Below are 22,729 nucleotides of genomic sequence, written 5' to 3' on the forward strand. Positions count from 1 at the left end.
TTTCTGATATCATGATATCCAGATATAGGCTATATTCTGATATCCAGATATAGGCTTAGATGACAATTTGTCTCTTCTTCAGTTTTGCTACTCTGCAGGCTATGGTTGTATACACTGTCAATCATGTGGGGTTGTATAGAGTAGGACTATCCCGATCAATTTTGCAGTAAGAAGTGTTTCAGTGCAGGAGAAATGCTCTTCCATAGTCCTGCAACCTGATTTTTGGGCCCAATGTTGTTCTGATTTCCCATATGCCATCTGACATAAGGTGCATTACATGGAGCAAGAGACAGGACAGAACTGGCTCCTTACCATCAGGAAGAGATGCAGTTAAGGCAAACAAGATCTAGCCCTTCCTTGGTTGATGATAAGCCTAATAAAGTATCAGAACACTCCAATCAGGAATGTATTTTTATGTCATTTTTTTTGTTGTTTTTTTAAGCGTGGGCATTCTCATTTTGGGTAGCATATATTGCATTGATAATACATCTAAAGTATGCTACAGGTTTTGGAAGCTGGAGCTGTTCCTCCGTTACAGGTTATTCCATCTGCCATGTAAAAAGAAACACAGAATTAGAGACACAGTCATAAATTTTCTTCTTAGTCAGTTTTTTAAGGACTTTTATGTTTTCCAGTGATCAGTGAAGGTCATAACTATAGTACCCTGTCTAGAGCTGCCTGCTGTGCAAAGTAATTGTATATGTAAGGCTGCTTGGAAAGAGTATTTTAGAGTTAGTAGAAATCTTCCTTTCTTGAATATCAATTACTTGTTCATAAAATAATTCTTCAGAAATTTTCCAAATTATAGTTAAAGCATTTTTGATATTTTAAGTTAACTTCTATGAATTAAACTGAGATAAGACACCTAGACAGGTCTAATAATTTCTGAACTGTGTCGCTTGAGGGCTGTTGGAATTTTGTTGGAAAAAAAGGAGAGTTCAGATACAGCCTCTGGGTAGTGGAGGCACCAAGTTCTGGCTGATATTTGATCAGACATTTGGGAGAGGCCAGGACAACTTTCTGCTTTCACATTTCTGAGAGTCAAACAAGTGCTCAGGCTGCCAAACAAGTTTTCACCCAATGCCCACTACAGCCAATGGATTTCAGTACTACACAGGCTGGGCCCACAGAAAAAGAAAAACAAGTTTGACCAAAACAGATTGCTGCTAGGTTCTACCACTAATGCTGGCTTCTGGGTAGTACTTAATCTGGACTAGAAATGGGATGAACCACTATTCCTCAAGTGTTCCCCCTGTTGACTTTTCTTAGCTTCTGCTTTATGACCTGTGGGACAGCACATAGGCCATAGTCCCTGAGTATAAAGGGATGTTTCCCTGCTGTCTTCCAGGGACAGCAAACAACTTTCGGCTATCCCTAGCTACATGGGAACTTGTGCTGAATGGATTCTCACTAGCTTCTCAGAAACTAGTTCTTGGGAATTTAAGTGGGTGGCCTTTTTGACAGCCAGTCATGGTGCCTTCAGTCTTGCCAGTGGAACCAAATTTAAGAAACTTTTTGTGGACATCTTACTCTGCCATCTCAGCAAAGCTTGCTGCAGATTTGTGAGAGTATTGCATATGTATGTTTCTGAGTTCAGAATGTAAAGCTAATTACTGTTTCTGACCTTTCTTTGCAGCCATTCTCTCTTCCTCTTTTTTCTTCTCTTCCTCCAGAGCTTTCATTTTTGCATCATACTCGTCAGCACGGGTCTTCCACTCATTTCGGTTGTTCAGGAGCCCATCAAGCATAGGCTGAATTTCCTCATGGAAACGTGAAAATTCCTAACCAAAACACACCTGTCAGCACAGTGCAGTGCAGGGGCAGTGCTTGTCCATCATACCCCAGGGCAGACCCTGACACCTCACCTCCAAAGCTGGCTTATGCAGAGAAAGCATTAATGGCACAAACAAGCACCGTGCTGCAATCCTTGCAGAGGGGCAGATATTGCCTCCTTTACTTGTCCCTCTCCCCTTGAGTGATGTTGCTGCACTGGGACTCACTCACCTGGCATTTGAGCCCCTGTTGAGAAGGATGGGGGATACAAGGGTACCCTTTGCTTACCTTATAGACAAACGTACACACAAAGTCAATGAAACCCACTTGAAGCTTTGGAAGCTCAGCAGCTTTCCTTCTGTCCATCATGGGCTGTGGGAGGACACAAGTTGACCATGATTTATGAGAGCACTTAATTGAAAAACACACTTCTATTTTCTCCCCAAAATTGCCTTTTTGTGTTAGCCTAGCAGTTCTGTCATGCCATACATAGAGACTGTCCATCACAGCCCTCTTTCTCCACTGCAGAGGAGTGAAGTGGTCTGACTTCCTTTACCATTTTAGTAGAAATTTTGGACAGCTCTTTGAGTGTCTGTGGATGGGGAGGAGGACAGAGAATCTTTCCCATGTACGTCTCAGATACCTGAGGGAAGGTTCGTTACAGGGCTGAAGAGGTTTTGAAATCTATAAAACATAACTGAGCATGAAATTATATTCTTATAAGACCCTGCCAATTACTATATTATTTGTAATGCCACTGTGGATAGATGGGGTGTATGAAAGTCTACTTAAATAAAACCCAAACCACACAGGTGGAGGCTGCATCAAGGAGTGACTCCTGTCCCTTTCAATGCCAAATTTAATTATGTGTTAAAAAAAATAAATGTTAGAAACACCCTTCCATTTACCAGAAATAGTTTCTTGACTCTACAGAGTTTGTGTTTGTAGTTTTTCCTCTTTATCAGAAACTATACTTTCTTCTGTGACTTATCTATTTAATTTTCTACATTTTCTGTAAGGGACCAGCACAAAGTCTCCTGGGGGACTCGACTCCTTGATGGTTCACAGCCACTGAACCCATCTAACTATACGGAGAGCTGGACAAGAATCTCTGGGCATTGTCAGAGATTCTTCATTGAGTACACACTTTTCCAATGGATTTTGGCAGGAATGGTGATTTTAGGAAGAGCCACAGCACTGTGACAGCAGCACTTCTTGTAGTAAGTCTCTGCTGAGACTTGCTGTCTGAACTGAGCTGCCTGGCTCTCGCATGGTACTTACAATAGGCTGTTGCTGAAGGACGCTTATTTCTAAGTCTCCTTGCTCCCAGAACTCAGCTGCTACCAGTAGAGCTACCTACATTGACAAGGAGGGAAAAAGAAAAGTTATCACCAACTTCAGCTTCACAACTTGATGCACTTCGGGTCTGCACCATGAAGAAAATCTGACTTCTAACCCTTCTGTGTAGTGACAGCTCAACAGTCTTATTGCACTTGATCTCATTAGTCCACTGTTCACCTATTAAGAAACATTTCCAACACTACTACAATCTGAAAGAATGGTTAATCCATCAAGACTATAGCTATTCCTTTTCGTAATTCTGGTAGGAGACTGATTGACCTTCCAGGCGTCTTTGAAAATTGCATTACTTTGAAGCATAAACTACAGAAATCTAATGATATATCAAGCACCTGACCTTACTCTGGACTTCCCAAGGCTTTGTGATTGCTGACAAGTCACAGGCAGTCATCATCATTGCCCTAAAAACAGGAAAGAAATAAATTTATTGTCTATAGCCTGCACCTTACTTCTTGCAGGCTCAGGAACTTCATGCCCCAATACTGTGTCAGGTATCCCCTTGTTTCTGCTGAAGTTATAAAGAAAGACATGCTGCTGTAACAGCCTTGATTCTGACTGGGACATTCAGCAAGAATTGCTCTCTTGGTTAAAATGGAATTGAGATGGGAAACATTGTTTCTGACATTAGCATGTTTGCTGCTTTAGTCAGTGCTGGGCTGAACTTCTTGGCTTTGGAGTAACATCCCTGTCTCCCTCACGGACATCATACCAGTGCAGTCTGCAGTGAGATTGTGAGTGCACTTCACTGCCAGTGCAGAGCATCCTGCAAGCCATCTGTCAAGTCACAACAGCAGCATTGTGACTCAGACTGGTTGCCACTGGGAAGAACAGCTAGCGGATTGGATGTCCCTGCTTCTGGTCTGCAGGCCACGGGGTGGCCTGGTAGGAATATACAGCCAGAAGGGATCCTGCATCTCCCTACGAGTATATGCCCAGAGACATCTGGAGGAAGAACTACTTTTTTTTTTTTCCCTTTTTTCTCCCCTGCTTCTCCAGAAGGTCAAATTTAAGCGGGCAGTAATGTGTCATGTGCTGATTTTGCACCAAATGCAGCACAAAGTGTATACTGGAGCTCTCACCAGGTGTACACACTGCTAACCTTTCCAGAGCCGATTACTCACATGACAACCTCTTTCTTTGTTGTCTCCAGAGACAGGTATTCAGTCCAGGCAGTCTCACTATCATATGTCTTAGACTCGTCAACGATCTTTTGAAACATTGTTCTCTTTCTTTGAGGGGAAAAAAAAGTTTTACAAAAAAAAAAAGGGGGGGGGGACAAAAGGAAAAATCTTTGAAACAAGGAAACAAATATGTTAAAAACAGATAGCTGTTCCTGGTATTGCTAACCCTCCCAGAAGGGTTTCCAGTAGCTGCTCTCCTGGCACTTAGAGTACATATGAAGCAGTTTTGTGATGTGGCCTGTCTTCTCTGCTAGCATTGAAACAACAAATTTCTCTAGATTTTATGCCACTCAAAACATGGATGTGTCTTCTATAAACCGTTCCACAGAATTCCCTACATATATTTAGGTATATAAATAAGGTTAACAGTGATTGAGTAAGTATACAAAGACAAGCAGCTTTAAAAATACTCCAGCCAGCTCTAGGTTTCTGCAGTTTGCTTAACATTCAAGGAAGAAGCCTTCTTGTGTTGCCAGTAAAGGTGAAAGCATTTCTCAGCTGACATAACTTGCAGCTGTACAGACTTTCAAGGTCCTGCTCATGTCTCACCACTACACTTATTTTTAAGGCATTTACAATAGTTTCCACTACTTAAGAGATGCAGATGGTGGTGCTTGGGTTTGTTGGGGGCTTCCTTGAGGACCTATCTACATCAATATTCCTGGGTCTTAACTAAGACTTTGCTTGCAGTTCATGGACCAAGGAGGTCAAGGACCAGTTTGTTCCCAGCTGGGGAAGTGGTGGTATATACTCTCATACAGACATTGTATCTTCAGAGTAAGACTTCGGGGTATTGTAATCTCCCTCAAATTCCTCTTCTGTGGACTGTTTATATTTTGCATAATTGTACTGCAGTACGAAACACAATAATCTGGTCTTGACACAGTACTCTGAAAGCACATTTTGAGAGCTCCTTGCTAATTAGGAAGTCATATGTCATTGAATTTCAGCCTTATGTCCCAGAAAGTTAGTGCACACTGCTCCAAGATGTTTGGCAATTTTGGCTTTTGGGTGTGAAATGGACTGTTAGCTGGATATTCACCTACAATAGACCACTTATTATTTGTGTCATGCTGCTCTCTCAGAGAAGTTAGTGCAGCCCTCACCAGACCGTTTGCCATTTATGAGTATTTTCAGTGTTGGAGTGCTAGGTTAAAAAAAAACCAAAACCTGACATCTCTTTCCATTAGGGGATCATATAACCCTGCCTTGTTGGAAATAGAGGGTTAAAAAGTCACATACGTGGTTTCATAGAAGTTCAAAATCCTTTTGAATGATTTGAGTTCTCCCATCAGCTCTACAGTCAATATTAAAGGCAGCCTCCCAGAGCCAGTGTCTGTGAAGAAACTGCTGCACAAGTGGGAGGCTTTCAGAGCAAAGCATCACATTTGGCCTTTGTAAAGTGCCAGCTGCTTTCTGCCCTTCACACACGGTGTACGTGGCTGACTTACTTGAAGTAGAGTGCCAGGTCTGTTGCTATAATGGCAATTTCCATCAGGTGAATCACGTGCTCGTGCTGTCTGCGGTTGAGGTTCTGACATATATTCAGTGACTGAAAAGCAAAGGAAAGGGAGTTGCAAAATTCAGGCACTGTGTTTTATGAGTTCCTGGCCACCTCCCTTTCCCAAATGTGTTCACTTTTATTTTCTTTTAACAATGACATGTTAATCACATGTGGGTGGCTGGTTTCCCCTTCTGTTCACTGAACAGGGTCTGTATCTTGAAGCTTGTTACACAGTGTGCACCCAAACCCCATCCCCTGACCCCAGTGCAAATTTGCTTGAAATTAGAAGTTAGCTGTGGGAATGTGTCAGCCTTAGTCCTACCAGAGGGGCTACAGGAGAACAATCCTTTATTTAGCATATTCCTATGTGGATAACAATGTGTCTTCTGAAAGAACCAAGTAATGCATTAAGGAATCCTCTGTGTTTTGGTCCTGGGTGAGCATAGATTACCTGGGGACAAAGGCAGCTGCAATTTCTCAGTATCCAATCCAGAGAAAGGTCTTGTGCTGACAGCTCTGTTATTAATGAAAAACTTCCCTAGAAGTAAATTATTCATGCCCTTATATTACAGTACATTACCAACCTCCTCAGAGAGCAAGAATTTTCCAAATTCCAAGTGATGTCTCTCTAAAATTGAGGATCCATGAAGTTTAGCTAAGGGATTTTGAGATCTAGTTGTGTAAAGGAAAGATTAAAAATGTAAGTGCAGCATTTAAAAATAAAAAGAAGCATCTCATTTTTTATTTAGCTTTTGTCACACACATAAGTTCAACTCCTTTTAAAAGGGTTAAGAGTAGCACTTTTCAGTAAGTAATGTCCTCAGTCTAATTAAAGACTTTTGTGACACTGCTTATAACTATTTGGACACTGTATAAGACAGTCTTTCAGCTATGAATTTCCCCTTAAACGTTGTATCTGACTGCATTGTAATTACTCAGCTTAGTAAGCTTGTTTAATTTCTGAGTTAAATACATGTTGATATCTAGCAATAGGAATATAAAACCCTGCAATCCTTGGATACTTTCCTTGCTGAAAAGCAAGGCCCTCTTGTATCAAAAACATGAGCCAGCTTCACTCAACGTTTTCCCAAAGCTCCAGAAAACAGTAAGACAGTATTGCCAGCAATCGTCGCAGGAGAGCTGTGATCTGACACTACTTTAAGTGAGCAACAGAGTCTTGACTAGTCAGTGAAATCATGCAATTTTTTCTCTGTAGCTAATAACTGCCTACTGAGAGCAGCACTCTCACAGGTGCTTTGTTTCTGCAAGTGGTGAGGGCAGTGCCATGCATGGTGCTTTCTCCATAGATACCTTCCATCAGAAACTAGTCGTCTTATGCCCAGGGTGCTCCTGGTGGCATCATGGGTCTCCTGTGGCACTCGGGCTACCAAGTGCCTTCTACACTCTAATGGTAGTGTAAGTTTTGCTTTAACCAAAGGAGGTTTGCTAGGAGGTGAAGGAAGCCCCAGAGAGCACTGCAATTTTTCAGTGTCACCACTGGCCAAAGCATAAGCCCAAGTGGTGCAGTAAGCTGAAAAGCAAGGAAATTTGCAAAAGAAGTTTGTTACCCTTGTGTATTAAACAGAGCTGTACTGGAGTTTGGTGTGGTCAACAGCCTGATCCTACTCAACCTGAGAGCAACAGAACTGGTCTGAAGCGGTAAGAAAGTGCTTACTTCATTTGGTAAAGGTTGTTGGTTCCCCTGTGGTCAATATCATGGCACAGAGCAGCAGTTACCATTGCAAGGGCTTCAAGGTCTGTGTAGTAACGCTTCAGTTTGCCAGTCTGGAGGGAGAGAATGTACATGCCATATGTTAGCATCTCATACAGGGACGGGTACTGACCTGTGACTGCTCTGTGCCAGGGATCTCCTTAGTGAAATAGTCCAGGAGAACTGAAAACATTTGTGAACCTAAACACAATACATGGTAGGCTTAGGTTAAAATGGGGAATCAGCTGGAAATAGAACATTTCAGACTCAGGTAGGCATATGTGTGGTGCATATGTGCTTGATGCATATCTACAGTGTTGGCTGCATCCTGCTATAGAAGTCTCATGCCCTGGAGTTCACCCAGGTTGTCATAAGCACTCCTGGACACAAAGTACTGGACACAAAGTACTGGACACAAAGTACTACGTGAAGAAGTTCCTCATCTTTCTGAGCAATGTGATGTCCCAGCTGAATCACCCAAGGGATTTTGGTAGGCATAAGCCTGCTGCCAGATGTGTAGGTAGATGTGTGAAACCATCCTCAGTGGTTCTTGGCTGGTCAATCCTTGGTGTGGAGCAGCAGTCAGACACTTGTTTTTCTTGCTGAGGTGTTTGTTGCCCTGAGAGCCTGTGAGAAGTGGCACTTGCCGTGTTCACACTAGCGATATACTTACACCTGTGTCTGTCCTGCCTGGAAATGGAAAGCATGGGGTTGCCTAGATCCCAACCAGCTAACTTCAGTCTGGCTCTTACTGTCAGAATCTGTTGGAAGAATGGAAGTCCTGTAGTCTCTCTCCCCTACTCTGCAGAAGGATTTAGTCTGGAGTCTATTCAACACCACACACCCCTAAGAATTAAAGCATTCCATTCATTGGCCAGCATTGACCAAAGATTTAAATGTAATGCAATGACTGTTACCTAAGGCAAATGGAGACCTCATTCAGCAGGATCTGTGCTAGGAGTGACAAACCCTTTTCCTACACCAGGATTCAAAGGGAGACCTGCATATTTCTTAGGTGCTGTAAATAAACTGTGCCACAGAATTAACCAGGGTGGCGTTACCTTACCATCAGGAGAGTGAACATGGTCTGTGCAACATTGAAGCCATGGCGCCAGTTGTGGTAAGTTATCTTCCGGTAGCCTTTGCTGACAGAGTACACAAACCTCACCAGAACCTGCAAATGGGGAAGAGGATGTTTGTTTGGGTGATGAAGCCACTGGCTCTGGCTCTCGCAATGAGAATCATATACAGAAGTCATGGATGAGGTTCCAATTCTACAGAGGCAGCCCCAGAAAGGGATCAGAAGCTGTAATGTCATCAGGCATCCCTGACAGCATTATTAGAGTAAAGCCTAAAGCTTAGTGGAGAGCAAAAGGGGATCTAAAATAAAGCTCTCTGTTTTCTAATTTTTTTTTAATAAGAAAAATAAAATCACAGAGATGCTTGTGGGGTAAACAAGAGTCATCACTACCTAAAAAAAAGAGAGATTTCATTGTACTGTTTGTGAATGTATTGTGGTTTCATCTTACTGATTGTGAATTTCTTGAATTTTTTTTTTTATCTAAGTTGTCACTCATAATATTTGTCTGTCCTGTATCTTGTGATTTACTAATACTGATATTTGTCTTCAAGAGATGGAGATCCATAGATGTAGAGATGGGTGGCATTTATATCACCTAAGCAACTACAGTATAGGGCATTAAATAACAAACTGGTTTTTCCCCTCTGCATTCTACTTCTCCACGTGTACTACATCTTGTAGCTGCGCAGGTTTTGCCATTAGAGAGTAAATTAATTATGAATGAGTATTCATTTTTAAAAATCTCAACTATTCAGAGTTGCAGCAAAGAATGACTTTTTTTTCACACGTGTATCACGGGTTAGTTGTTGCAAGAGTAGATATTTTGGATACTTTTTGACACTGACCTGATACAAGTAAGAAGCACAAAGACAATTCCCATTCGCTTCCGTTCTAATTCCCAACCTGCCTTTCCAGGGTGAAAACCCTTCCTGCAGTTACCTCCAGATCCCACTAGATGGAAATAAACCTCACACAATGTGCTGAGAAATCCCTTGGGGAGCACCAGAGCTGCTGAAATGTCAGTTTCACGATTCCTACGGGGGAACGGTGGCAAAAATCGTGAATTTGCACATCGGGGCCTATGGAGTCCTTGTTCCCACAGGGTCCCACCATTCCCGCCGACCACAGTCAGGAAGTTGGTGTCAATTGCACCAAATGAGAGCACATCCGTGTTTGCAAGGGGACGAGAAACAAAGGGACCTGCCAGCGTAGGTTTCAGCATATCTTGGCTGAAAGCTGAATGGTACATCCTATAGCAAAGGAAACAAGCACACACAGGCAGGCACTCCCCATGTCGTGCCTGGAAACTGTTTTTACGCTGCGGCCGTGAGGGGCGTTAGACGCAGTAAGTGCGAGCAACCTTTTGCGTGCTGTACTACCCATCTCCATAGACCTCACAGCAAACCCCATCTGTGGCAGGCAGCGCAGATCAGAAGAGGACACCTTTATGCTGCAAACACTCACGTAGTGATCAGTGGCAGTGAGAGGCGGTCCCCTGCCCTCAGAGGTGTGAGGGGGCTTGGGATGCACGCCCTCCTCTCTGCAAGCCCCCATGAACCCAGTTCGTGGCTGCTCTGTGAGCTGTGCTGGGCAGAGTGCCCTGCGTGGGGACCTCAGCCACAGGGTGGGTCTGTTGGCCATCCAAGACAGGGCATCTTGGGTTTTGACAGCTCCTACCTCCTGTGGGATCTGGAACTTTTTCACCACGCCGAGCTCGTAGTACATCTGAATGCCACACTTCACCAGCTCCAGCTCGGTGCAGTCAAAATCAGAGAACCTGAACTCATAGATTTCGAACTTAGTGGGACCCGGGAGCTCTTCTTTCTGTAAGAGAGGTGGGGATGGTTTATTGCTCTGCTACTTATGTCATTCCTAGGTTTGCTTATCAAAAACTTATCAGTCTGATACTGCTGTGAACTTTTTCTTTTAGCATATAACACATAAACAGACTGAAAGGCAGCTTTTCATAATAACCCCATTAATGGGGGAAAAGGGTGGGAGTTTTTGGTCAAGTGCATGAAATATTGTTTGTTTTCTGTTAAGCACTTGATTTGATGCAGTTTGAAGACTCAAAATGGGGAAAGACTTACAGCCCTCCTTAATTACTCTGGAGAACAATATGCATGAGGTGACTGATGTGTTTCCAGATGGACTTTGAACCCCTTGAGATGAAGTGGCAGGGAGTAGGGACTCCCCAGGACCTAGGGAAGTCACGTGCTGTGACATTGTGATGGTAACCCCAAATTCACTCAGCAGAGGAAGGCAGGATATGCTTTGCCTTTGCCCCTGACCAGGTAGCAGCATGCTAATGCTGATAACTCTTTCCTGCATCCACACAGGCAATGTTTGTTCATCAAGGCTTTTTATTCCAGCAGTACATTGTTCTTACCAGAATGCTTGCCAGTTCCTCTTCCTCACACTCACTTGGCTCCTTCCCCAGCTTTTCTCGTGTTGGCTGCAAAGAGCATGAGTGTGTTAAGCTGACAACCAAACCCCAACGGACTTTGCACTTGGCAGCTTTGGGGCAATCTAGGGTAGCTGTCATACGCAAATTGTGTTTCCTTCCTGGACCTTACTTCACTTTCTGGTCTTTCAAAACATGCTTCCTGGTAGTAATCTTCTTGGATTTGTGTTTCCCCTACTCGTAAATGTCCCCCTGGATCCAGTGTCCCAGCTGGGTCCTTTCACTTCACATCCTCTGCACTAAGAAGGTTTTAGGAAATAAATGGATTTCTCTTCCACCCCTACATCCCTGCCCTGAGTAGTGCCTGTGTGAGCCCACCTCCAAGGTTGGCTTTGCTGAGGAAATTAGGATGTATTGGGGCAGTGTGCCAAGGTGGAGGGCAGACCACAGAGTCAAAAGAAACTTCTTTTGCCACTGTGCAATGACTAGGGGTTCAGGTGCTGCCTCCACGTTGTGGTGGCTGGAAGCATTTCTGTGAAATGGGAGACCTGTGTCTGTGCCATAAGCCATGGGCCAGGCCAGTACACCTGGATGTGTGCTGCACATTGCGAGGCATTACCAGAATTTCCTGGATTTCATCCTTGTCACATTTCACGTGGTAGAGCACCATGTCCTGAGCAATGTCCTTCCGGTTCTCCAGCTTGTTCATCTTATCATATGTGTCTGTGTTGAGCACAGACCAACCCAGGAACTGCGTCAAGGACTTGGTGAGGGGAAAAGAAGGAAACGGTGAAATAACTGAAACATCTGTTCCTCAAATGCATGAAATATAACACTGCATGATATATTTTTGGAGAAACACAAGCTCCTCTTTGTCCACAATTCTAGCAATAAGCAATCATGTGTTTGCTCCCAGCTGTGACTTACTCCTCAGCAGAGCATCTCCCCACCTGTTGAATCTGCCCAGCCCTACAGAGCATCCATGCTGTGGAGGCTCAAGGACCTTCTGTCCAGTTCAGTGTACAGAAAACTATTTCTGTGTTGCTGCAAGTGCCTCCATGCCTGTGGAAAGGCTGCTGTTACAATGGTGACAGCAGGTCAGGAATGCTGGTATCAAGGTGGTCTCATAACCTCTTACATGTATTTACGCACACACTGTGTTTGCTTTCAGCTCGTTTGCTGTCCAGTGGCCAATTCAAACTGTATTTTTTTCCCCACAGTCTTTTAGTTTGATAAGAAAAGTCTATTTCAGGAAATGTTCTGATTGATAACAGATGCCAAGAGCTGAGGGCTTATATTGCATTGAAACGAACATAGGAGCATTTCTAAGCAGCAGGGTCCTTGCTCACAGCTGCTGCTGGTAGATTCAGCAGCTGGCCTCCCTTTGTATCTCAGCTACATAGATAATTTCTGTGTAATTTTCTGGGGGGGACTGGCCCAGTCAATGAGAACCAGCTGCCAGGTATGTGAACACAGGTCAGAACGGTTGTGTTGGCACACAGTAGCTGCTCATGGCTAGGTGTCCAACCCAAGAATGCTGAAACAAAATGATGCTAACACAGCTGGGTTTCCAAGACCAAACTCCCCCAGTGTGTCAGATGGCTGCTTTCAAAACTTCCAAGGTGATGTGTAACACCTCTCTAAGCAACAAAGAAGTCTACTTAACTTCAAAAAACAAGAGATGTTTTGTGGGTGTACAATAAGCAACAGTGAGCTCTTCAACCATATGAATTACTTCCAGCCACAGAAAGGAACTATACCTCCATGAGGGTTTCATCCTGTTCATCAAATGGTTTCCCATCTTTTCTGTTATAAAATGTGACGACACCAACAATTTCTTCCCTTTTGTTCACAATTGGCATGGAGAGAACATTTTTGATAGTCCATCCTGATTCATCTAGAGGACCTTCCTTGAAGCAACAGCAAGCGGAAAGACATCATGTACTTAATGTGTTTTCTAAATACATCATCATTCCCATTTTACATTAAGACTTCAGACAAAAGAAGTATTTATATATCTAATATTGACGCAATATTACATTTCTGGAAAAAGAAAAAGTAGAACCCTTCACAGAAGTGGAAGTTTTCACAATACCTGAAAGTTAAACATCTCATCTGCAGCAGCATTCATAATGTTGCAAATCTAGGGGATCACACAAAAGAAAAAGTTTTACAATGTGGGTAATGAGTAGTTTAACTACCAAAACATAGAACTGAATTGATGAGAAAGCAGCATGAGTCTGACTTTATCTCAGAAAGATTTGATGAATCCTAGGTTAAGTACTCACAAATCCACTTTCAGCCACATAGGTTGGCAGTCCAGTAACTAGTGCCCAGTGATCCGGGGTAGGATTTCTGAATGAAAGAAAAACATATAAAGGAAATTAAGGATATATGTTTACTGATCATGGAGCTGAAGTGTATCCAACTGATTGCATAATCCAGATTTACATATTTCACTCTAAGTTCCTAAACAGTCCTGTTACTTTCAAAGGATCCACATGCACAAGCAAAAATTTTCACGTAAGTAAATACTTTTTTCTTCAAGGATTCAATACAAAATAACACATAGAATATCATAGTCTGCAGAGGCTTAATAAAAAGTAATTCCTGGGAGTGTGGGACCATGTTTCGGACCTTCAACACAGAGAAAGATAGAAGGAAGTTCCTGGCCAAGGATGTCTGCCAGCCTGAACTTTGAACACTGCTGTACTGGGGATCAGAACTGAGCAAAACTCCTGTTATGTCAGGTTTGTCTAAGGTGCCCAAGGCTCCTCTGAAACACTCAGTGGCAAGAAGAGAGGGCAGTTCTCAGAAAGAGGATGTCTTCTGCTGTGAGGAGAGGAGGAAAGGCCAGAGGTAGCCCTAAGATGGGGTCAGCGACTGAGGGATTAGAGAGAAGCAAGGACGTGTTGCCTCAACGCAAGGGCATCCTGGGTGGGCTCACCCACTTCCATAGGGAAGGCATGGAGGAGGAGCAATGCCTCAGCCTGGCAAGGAGAGTGGCAAAACTGCTGGCAGTCAAGACAGCTCACTTCTGCATCTAAAAAGAATCACTGACTTCAGTGAATTTTGGAGCCTGGCTTGCAAGTCAGGATCCCAGTGCCCTTGGGGAAATCTTTATCCCACAGAGATGTGAGCTGAAGAACCAACTTACATTCTGTCTCTCTTACTCAGTCTTCTATTAGTCCTTTGTATTTCTCCTCATGGATATCTTAAATCATGGGGAACCTTGGTTTTACCTACACTCTGCGTCAGTACTTTACTTACAGGGACCGGGCACTTACGGAATGACTTTAATGTCTTCTTTTCCATGTAATATATAATCAATGACCTTGTAAAAGACTATTTCCTACAAATAAAGAGAAGAGCGGTGTTAAAATTAGTAATGAGGCAACCCAACCAGGCAGGAGAGAGGTAAAGAAGCCCTGTTCTCACGTACCCTGCCATCCGGAGTGCGAGGCCCTGAATACGGGGGTACTTCTCCCAGTAGGACTGGCCACAGGTCAAAAAATTCCTGGTTTTAAAATTAAAGAAGTAGTTTTAGAGTAGAAAAGTGCATTCTGCCTTTAGTCTCAAAGCAACCATTGCTCTACTCTGCTGTTTTTTGTAGTGTGTAAAATAAGGCATCAAATAATAAGACTAGTTCAATACTAGGCAGCAGAATGATATTAGGTATAATACCTAATTTGGGAAGTGGGGTGCATTATATAATCATATACTGCCTGTACACAGGGTGCTGCTTCATTCAGTGAACACTGCTGGCTGCACTCAGAGCAAATGGCCATGCCAACACTTTCTGTGTTCTTAGTTTTCCAGAGTGTGACTATAGGGCTGATCTACTACTTGCCAGATTGCTGAAATATTTTGTTTGCCTGTTCTTCTTAGGTTTCGTATAATGCTGATCAAAGTGTCTCTAGCACACTAATGATCTTTTAATACACCTCTTCACAAGACAGTGTGCTGTAAGAGCTCTGGCAACACAGTAGTCAGCCTGACTATGGAATAAAGCAGGGCTCCATTGACAAGGATGCTGCGTGACCCCCACATAGAACTTGACAAAGTTGCAAACAATCAGACCAAATCAGATGTAACTTAGCTTCTGTCAGCTTGTTTTCATGAAGACAAATTCCATTTAAAAGCCTGGATATTGTGCACAGGGATTAGTCCTTCAGGAAAGTGGCTGCTTTGTTGCTGGGGGTTTCCACAGCTGTCTCACTATACTTCTGATATCCACAGGCTTTCTGAGGTTGTGTTTGTGTTGCAGGCTTTGACCAGGATTGCCACGGTCAGACACATTTTCCCCTCATTTTTCTTCCCAGCCTTTGACAGTCCCATTCTAGTGACAAGCTCTCTCCTTTTCCTCTATTTTCATTAACCCCGTCTCTTCATTTGCACAACAAAAGAATGCCAACCAAAGTAGGAATTACGACTCAAAGTTAATTTTCACTTTGACCGCCTCAGGAAAACTTAGCGTATCTCCCCTCAGGGGAACAGCAGCAATCAGAAAGATGCACCACACAGCTGTGAACTCTCACCTTCTGCTTCGTCATGTCCAGGAGACCTACTGAGTACCGGTCGCAGTTCAAGTATGCCCTCACCGTGTAAAAAGCCTTGTGGAACTGCCTCTCAATGTCGGTCAGTTCCTCAAAAACCTTATTTGCAGACCACAACAGCACCTGCAGCAAAAGATCGAAACGTAAGCGCAGCCTTTCCTTGGGAGATGGGCTTCCCAAATGTAATTGGAGCAACAAGGAAACAATTGGGGTTTTATACTGCAGTTCCTTAAGAGTGCAGGAAACCTACACAGCAAAATGCAAAAGCATTGCTTATTCACACTGGGAATTAGTAGGGAGGAAGAGTCAGGTCATTTCGGAGTATTGTGTAGAAGTGCAATCTTAAAAATACACCATGAAAAAAGTAGTACTGTCAGCTAGAGAGTTGTCCCCACTTATGTCTTAAAACCATTATTAACATCTTGCATCCAAAACCAGTTAACACCAAAAACGTTGCAAATTACAGAGGCTGGTGTTTGAAATATGTGAATCAATGCTTTCCTCAAAGCCTTTGCACAGCTGTTTTGTGTGCACATCAATGTCTGCTCCTTTTACCTGCCCTGTGCTCCACAGATGTACCCTTAAGAAAGATGTTGCTATTAGGCTCCTTCATTTGTGAAAATGGAGGTTGTGAAAAAGTATTGTTGGTGGTGCAAGGAGAGCCTTCGTGGGCCTAAAGGAGAAATATTCTCTGAAGTGGTAAGGAAGCATCTACACAATCCCTTAGCTTAGTTAATGCACATGTGCTTGTATTCAAATGTGAGTGCTTTGCTTTCTGATCCCAGGAGATGTGAGGAACAGTGCCTCAAAAGCACTGAGAACTGCAACCTGAAGTGGACTGGACCTGTGCTTTGAACAAGAAGTGCTGTTACATGGCCACTGCCAGAAAAAGGGTGCCTCACCTCTTCACTGGACACTAGTGGATGATTTTGACAATCACGAGCTGCATCTGTTCCTGTTTCTAATTCATAAACTGGGACAGCTCTATAAAATCTGAGATGTTCATTGTCAGCATCCCTCAGATAGGATAGTGGAGGAAAATGAGCAACAGTTTAGTTTTTGGCACTTTACAGCATGCAATAAGTAATGCTGAAAGCCACAAACTCTGTGAGGAGGACCAAAAGAAACATCTGAAAAATGTCTAATTCATGGCATGATGTAAAAAAGATGGTCAAAATGTATTATATGGTCTTCTAATAAGACTCTTACACAGTATCTGAGCACAAGCAGACTGAACTGTCTTTGCACAAACCATTTTATTCACAGTATTGCGCAGTCTTTGCGGATGGGATTTGCAGTATTAAAATCCTAGACCACCTTCGAGAATGTGATTTGCTCATTCTGTATTTCAGTGCTTTTGGTTATAACACAATGAACTGTATTAACTCTCACACAGACTATAAGACCTAGATAGCCAGAGGTCTGATGGCTGAACTACTGGTAGAACTATAGCAGTGTGTCCTGCATCTCGTTCTCACTTTCCTCCCTTTCTGTGGGACCTGCTGATGCAGCATAGTGTATGGACACAGGATTCCAGGGTTCAGAACCAGACCAGAGCACTCTCTGGGAGACATTAGGCCTTCCATTTTTTGAGTGTCCACTTTGTCTTCTATCCCATTTCTTACCAGCTCTACTGCTAAGCCCTCAACAGCAACAAACCTTTGCCAGTTCTACTTTAGTTGAACTACTCATCATTGCTGAAGGCTGTCTGACCTGGCCATCATTCATGTTTTTTATTAATTAACCTAGGTAAAGCATATACAATAAGGAATTAGTAAATGTAAGTGCTGTCCCAAAGCTTCAAAATAAACTTGCATTCTGCATTCATTTTGCTGAGACAGGCATTTATTCCCCATGGGAACCCCCACTGGAGAATAGATCGTGGCTGCCATGAAGCACAGACGCCACTGCACGTCCTCTTCAATGATAACTGGTTGCCTTACACAGAAAGTGATTGCAAGGATTCACATCCATCCCAATGAATTTGAGAATCCTATTGTAATACAAGTCATGGAAAAGAATGTTGGCTGATTGTTTCAGTTCAGAATACCCTAAAACCCTAATCTGTCGTCATTTCTACTGATGGAGGCCAGTACAAAAGGCGTACGACAAACATTTTACTGGCTCTAAGAAGAAATTCAATAGCATTTTCTAATGAGCAGATGAGGAAAAAATACCACATTCTCCTACGTCTCAGGAAATCTTTTAGTGCTGCTGGCTGAACTGGTTAAATGGCCCAAGAGTGTTTTGCAGCCTCAAGTCAACAAAACATTTGGAAGTCAGTCCTGCTGAAACTCGTGCCACTGTGTCAGGTCCTGCACTTTTGCCAGTAGCAGCAGAAAGAGTAATGAAGGACTCTGGGGAAGGAACAGCACCTGAAAGCACTTGAGGGTATCTTTTTTTCCTGCTCTTAGGGCACAAATCTCTGAAGCAGATCAGGTACACCTTTGAAATCAGAAGAATGCACTCATTTGGTTTTAAGATACAATCCGTTTTGCATTTTCACTCTTACCTGGCCTCTTCGAGTCTCACAGTTGTGAAGATAGCTCAAGTGATAAATTTTCAAGTTCAAGGATGCAAAATTCAGGTATTTCAGAAAAAGCTGCAAAGACAAATTACGAGATTGAGTTGAATGCAGTAGTAGCCTCATGTACACTGTATTTCATAACACTGCTTTACAAGCATCATGGGAATTTCCCTGGATAAATGCTTTGCTGTGCATTGGCATGAGATGAGGCTTATCCCACTGTGTCTTCCATGAAAGATTTATGAGATAAGCAACCTCATTTTAAGCCTCTTTTATTAGAGGGTGAGTCCCCTTTAGGGAAACTCACAACACTGGAGCTTCACGAAAGCAGACATCCCCAGCATAAAAGAATCTGTTTTGCACAACACAGGTAACCCCTTCTGATAGAAACTCAGCTACTGACCACTTACTGTTTCATCAGAACTGGTGAAGTGTGGGCCGTTCAGTTTGTTAATAGCCACAATGACAGCAACCAAATCTTTGCCATTCAAGATGGGTGTCGCAAGGATGTTTTTTGTAGTATAGTTGGTGAGCTCATCGACAAATGGACTGAACTGGGCACACTGTTTAAAACAGAAAATTTACAAATTAAGCATTTTCCACAATATCCATAGTCTTAAAACCAAGATAAAGCACAGCCTCTCAAAGTGAGCTACCTAAAGAAAGTTTTCCTTAAAAATTATTGAAGGAGAGAAATGAATTAGCAGAAAATTGGACCGCCTATGGGTGATAAAGCCAGTATCAAGAGGAGAAGCTGTGGCTTCAGACTGCAACATGTGCTTATAACTTTCTGTGGAGATCCTGCTAACCATAAGCTTTAACATGTCAAACTGTCAGAACAAGGAGGCTCTCCACTGATCATTCTCAGATCAAGGACATTCTTCATAGTGCCTCCTTCACCCTTTCCTCCGGCTTCTTGTTAGCACTGTGGAGTGAATGCACACAGATACCTTGCAGTACTGCTTAGCCACGGTGTATGAACCAGCGCAGTCACTGGGAAGTTCACTCAGCCTCATTTTATTTCTGCTTTTGCCTGGACCCTGAGGCTTGTTGTCAGCTTGCAGCATCCATGAAGCCATCTACTCCTTGTTCTCCCAGACATTCCCTCACATGTTGCTGGGCCCTCGTGCGCGGGATGGTAGACGGTAGGGCAGGTACTCCAAGGGAGGACGCAGTTGGCACCACTAGTGTGTTTTTCCTGGCAATCTTCCCCTGCATCTGGCAGCAATCCACCACCCCCTTTTGCGCCAGGAGCATTTTGGTAGTGGTTACCATGTGCAGACAGCTCTGCTATGGACTGGGCTGCCCAGGAAGTCACCCAGGAGGGAACTGCCAATCAAACCACTGGGGGCATGCTAGGTCATGCTGTAGGGCCAGCTCAAAAGGAACTTGTCCAGTTCATCCTTGTATCAATATTACATTTCCCCCCATGACAAAAGAAAACAAAGCAGAAAAAGCATAGTACAGGGAAAGCAGATAGCCCATCACTTCACTTGCATGGGGTCCTGTTGACACCTTCATCACCTGCCAACAGGGAGTGCAGGGATGGTCCTGCTGACCCAAGATCTTCTCTCTGCTCAACTGAATAACCTTTCCACCTGGGTTAGAAAAAGCCACACAGTTCTGATCATATTCAGAAGGTTGAACCAGCAGAATAATCTCTCCCTAATGTACTTCTCCCCCTACCTTCCCCACTGCTGGGCCTTCTGCCAAATGGGATAGACCAAGCATTGGGTCTCTGGGTCTCCTTCAAAGGAATGTCTTATGGTGGTGTCTGAAAGCACTTGGAGTGCAGCTCTTAGCTCACAGCACTGAATTGCTCCCATATTTCTGAAGAAACATCAGAAAGCAAACAGCTTTAAAAAGTTTGTCACATTCTGATGCTTCCCCCAACATCAGAAACAACCCAAATGTCAAAAAATAAAGCTGCAGAATGAAATCAGTGTCTGTGTTCTGTGGAAGACAAGGAAGGTTTTGCTGAAAGGTTTGGATATGCTTGTATTGAGCAACAAATGAATGGATCAACAGATGGTCTCTCTATAGCTAGCAAACAATAGATAGAGTAATCCCAAATGCCATATTTGGGTCACATGGATTTTAGTTTTATACCTATGATTAGAACAAGCGGATTGTTATTGCTGCCATTCTGGTTTAACATACCCAGAAGTATGGGGAGTAAATGTTGTCGCGAAGGCACAAAAATAAAACATTAAAATTCCTGAGATCCCTCCAGTTTACAATGTTTGCTGAAAGTGTTTTTTTGGTCAAAGCTTGTCTCTTTCTGCTTCTGATGAAGATCCACCATACACAGGTTGCAGTTAACACACTTGTTCTGAGGTCCACTCCCTCTGTTTAATGAAAATACCTCTAAATGCCCTTGGCTGAAGTTTCATCAGACAGCAACCATTTTCAAATGCTTTCTGTAGTGTAAAAACCCGCTTTGTACTCCTGTAAAGGATTTCTCTCTCTTTGCAACTTACTAATGGATCATAAAATTCTGTGAAAAATTCCATGTGCATTCAGTGCAGATCTGACTTCCTCTGCTGGACTACGTGTGACTTTTATTTATTTTTTTTTTAATTAGACAGGCCAGGTGTGGCAGCGCACTTGTTTCCAGGCACTAAGACCTAGCGTAATTAATGTGCTTGGCTTCACCTCATTCTATAAATGAAATTGAAAGCAACTTGAAGACTTGCTACTGGTGCTTTTGTTTCCAGTACACAGCTCTTGCACTACAAGACCTTTGGCCAAGCACTGAGATGCACTGCTACTGCCTCTTGACCCCTTTGCACTAGTAAGCGTGTGAGACTCTCTTCTACCCAGTAAATGAATAAATGGCAAACATACCTCGTGGACATCCTTGATGTTCATGGTTTTCTTGGTCTGTGCAACATAACCCACAATGCCTATGTCCAATGGATAGACAATCTCGCAGTCTGGGGACACCAGACATTCCTCCAGAGTACTTCCCTCTTGGATGTTGAAAAGCCTTGTTGCCAGTTCAGGTGTGCCATTTCTCTGCCTGTACATGAAAAGACTGCAGCGGTCAGCGTGAATAAGGGACCTGATTCTTCTCAAGGTCTTGAAAACAACTTTCTCCATGTTGATGCTTTCTTGCATGTCTTGGATCAACTCAAAAAGTATTTCACTCTCATTGTTATCCCATGACTCTGTTTTCAGTTTCTTCTCAAAGTACTGCTTGGCAAAAGCAGGGTTGCCATCAAGAAACTTCTCCACGTCGTCTTGACTAATGCTCATTGTGAATGCCCTGGATCTTGTGGAAGACGTGGTCGTTGCAAGCAGCACTCTAACTTCTCATGTAGTTCCTAAGCTTTTGTAGTAGAAGATGCTGCTTCTAGAATGACTAAGGGTGAAGTAGCACTGCAAAGAGAGCTTGTCATCAGGAAGATGTATTCCTTTATAGTGCCGAAGGTGAGTCGGTGGGAGGACAGATCTTCTCAAACAAAGAGATTAGATGACCTCTACAAGAGCTTTGAGTCAACTTTCCGCTTCTTAATCTAACTGCAAAGAAACATTGAGTACTCACAATATCCGAAAACACTCTCCTTTCTCCTGATGAGCAGAACACTTACTGAAACAATTATATTGAGGCAGCAGCAACAGGGAAGAACTGCATCTCCTAACATTGAAATAAGCTCTTTAAAGTCTAATTAAATATATACTGCTTGGGCCTAATCCTTGGCTAACAAGGTGAGCATCTTATTATTCCTGCTCTCCTAGCTCCTAGCAGGAGTAGGAAGTGCATCCTTCACAAAAGAATACAGTGACCAGAACAAAAATAGTGAGGTAACGCTGCTCTTTCAGGACTCTCTCTACAATTTCATGACTTTTGGACAGCTCGTCTAAGGGCTGTTCTCTAACAAAAGCACCGATCCTGAGTGCTTTAGTCCAGGATTTGAACTGAATTTGCAAGGATTATGGCCTTTTCTTCTTGCTAGTAAAAACCTGGACAGGAAAATATGCCTCTTAGTGGATCCTTTCAGGAAGGAATCTGGAGAACTTCTGCTTGGGATTGCTGGATTGAAACACTCTAAGGAAACATGGGAAGCCCTGAAGACAACACAAACAAACAAAAAACCAAACACCAAATAAACCCCAAGCAAACCAGGAAGGTAGACAAATTTCCCTCATTGCTATCAGTGGAGAGAAAGGGTGAGAATTATGGATGTCAGAAACATAAGTTGTTTCACATCAATGAAGCCACCATGCTGTGCAAACAGCAGGTGAGGACAAATGTGATGCTGGGAGGCAAAATGCCTCAGAGGCCATCACCTTTCAGAGGAATTAAACAATGCACAGGAGTTTTCATTACTGGCAAACAAGAGTAAGTCCCATCCACCACATTGCTGGAAAACAAACAAGGGTAACCTGCTGAAGGAGTAAGGGCCCAGGCTGTGGCCTCTCTGAGAGTGTTGTCACTACTACCAGGAGTGGTTCAATCCAGCCCAATGTGAATGTGGATGCCTGGGAGGAAGGTGGCTTGTTCTGGTAATTCTCGTAGCCAGGATGCTAAAATAGAACTACTGCTCAAGAAGACTTGAAGGAGGTGATGTGTGCCAGGGCCACATACACTGCCTCCAAAAACCATGTTCCAAAAGAGGGACAAGGACCT

The 22,729-nt window shown here is 43.2% G+C and overlaps 1 protein-coding gene across 1 annotated transcript; it reads right to left on the minus strand.

The window, feature by feature from the left end:
* Positions 1–402: 402 nt before the first annotated feature.
* PDE6B (phosphodiesterase 6B) lies at positions 403–21,529 on the minus strand. The gene is made up of 22 exons (XM_032676727.1): positions 20,944–21,529; positions 18,507–18,659; positions 18,082–18,171; positions 15,552–15,692; positions 14,456–14,530; positions 14,301–14,365; positions 13,302–13,368; positions 13,109–13,156; positions 12,774–12,923; positions 11,633–11,776; positions 10,999–11,064; positions 10,287–10,433; positions 8,595–8,702; positions 7,493–7,602; positions 6,402–6,489; positions 5,765–5,865; positions 4,254–4,361; positions 3,470–3,533; positions 3,055–3,129; positions 2,062–2,145; positions 1,625–1,781; positions 403–548 (listed from the first exon to the last, which is right to left on the minus strand). Exons 1-22 carry the CDS (start codon positions 21,352–21,354, stop codon positions 490–492), a joined length of 2,511 nt encoding a protein of 836 aa, XP_032532618.1. The 5' UTR covers positions 21,355–21,529; the 3' UTR covers positions 403–489.
* Positions 21,530–22,729: the final 1,200 nt, after the last annotated feature.

Source organism: Chiroxiphia lanceolata, chromosome Z, assembly GCF_009829145.1.
Source record: "Chiroxiphia lanceolata isolate bChiLan1 chromosome Z, bChiLan1.pri, whole genome shotgun sequence".
Lineage (NCBI taxonomy): Eukaryota > Metazoa > Chordata > Aves > Passeriformes > Pipridae > Chiroxiphia > Chiroxiphia lanceolata.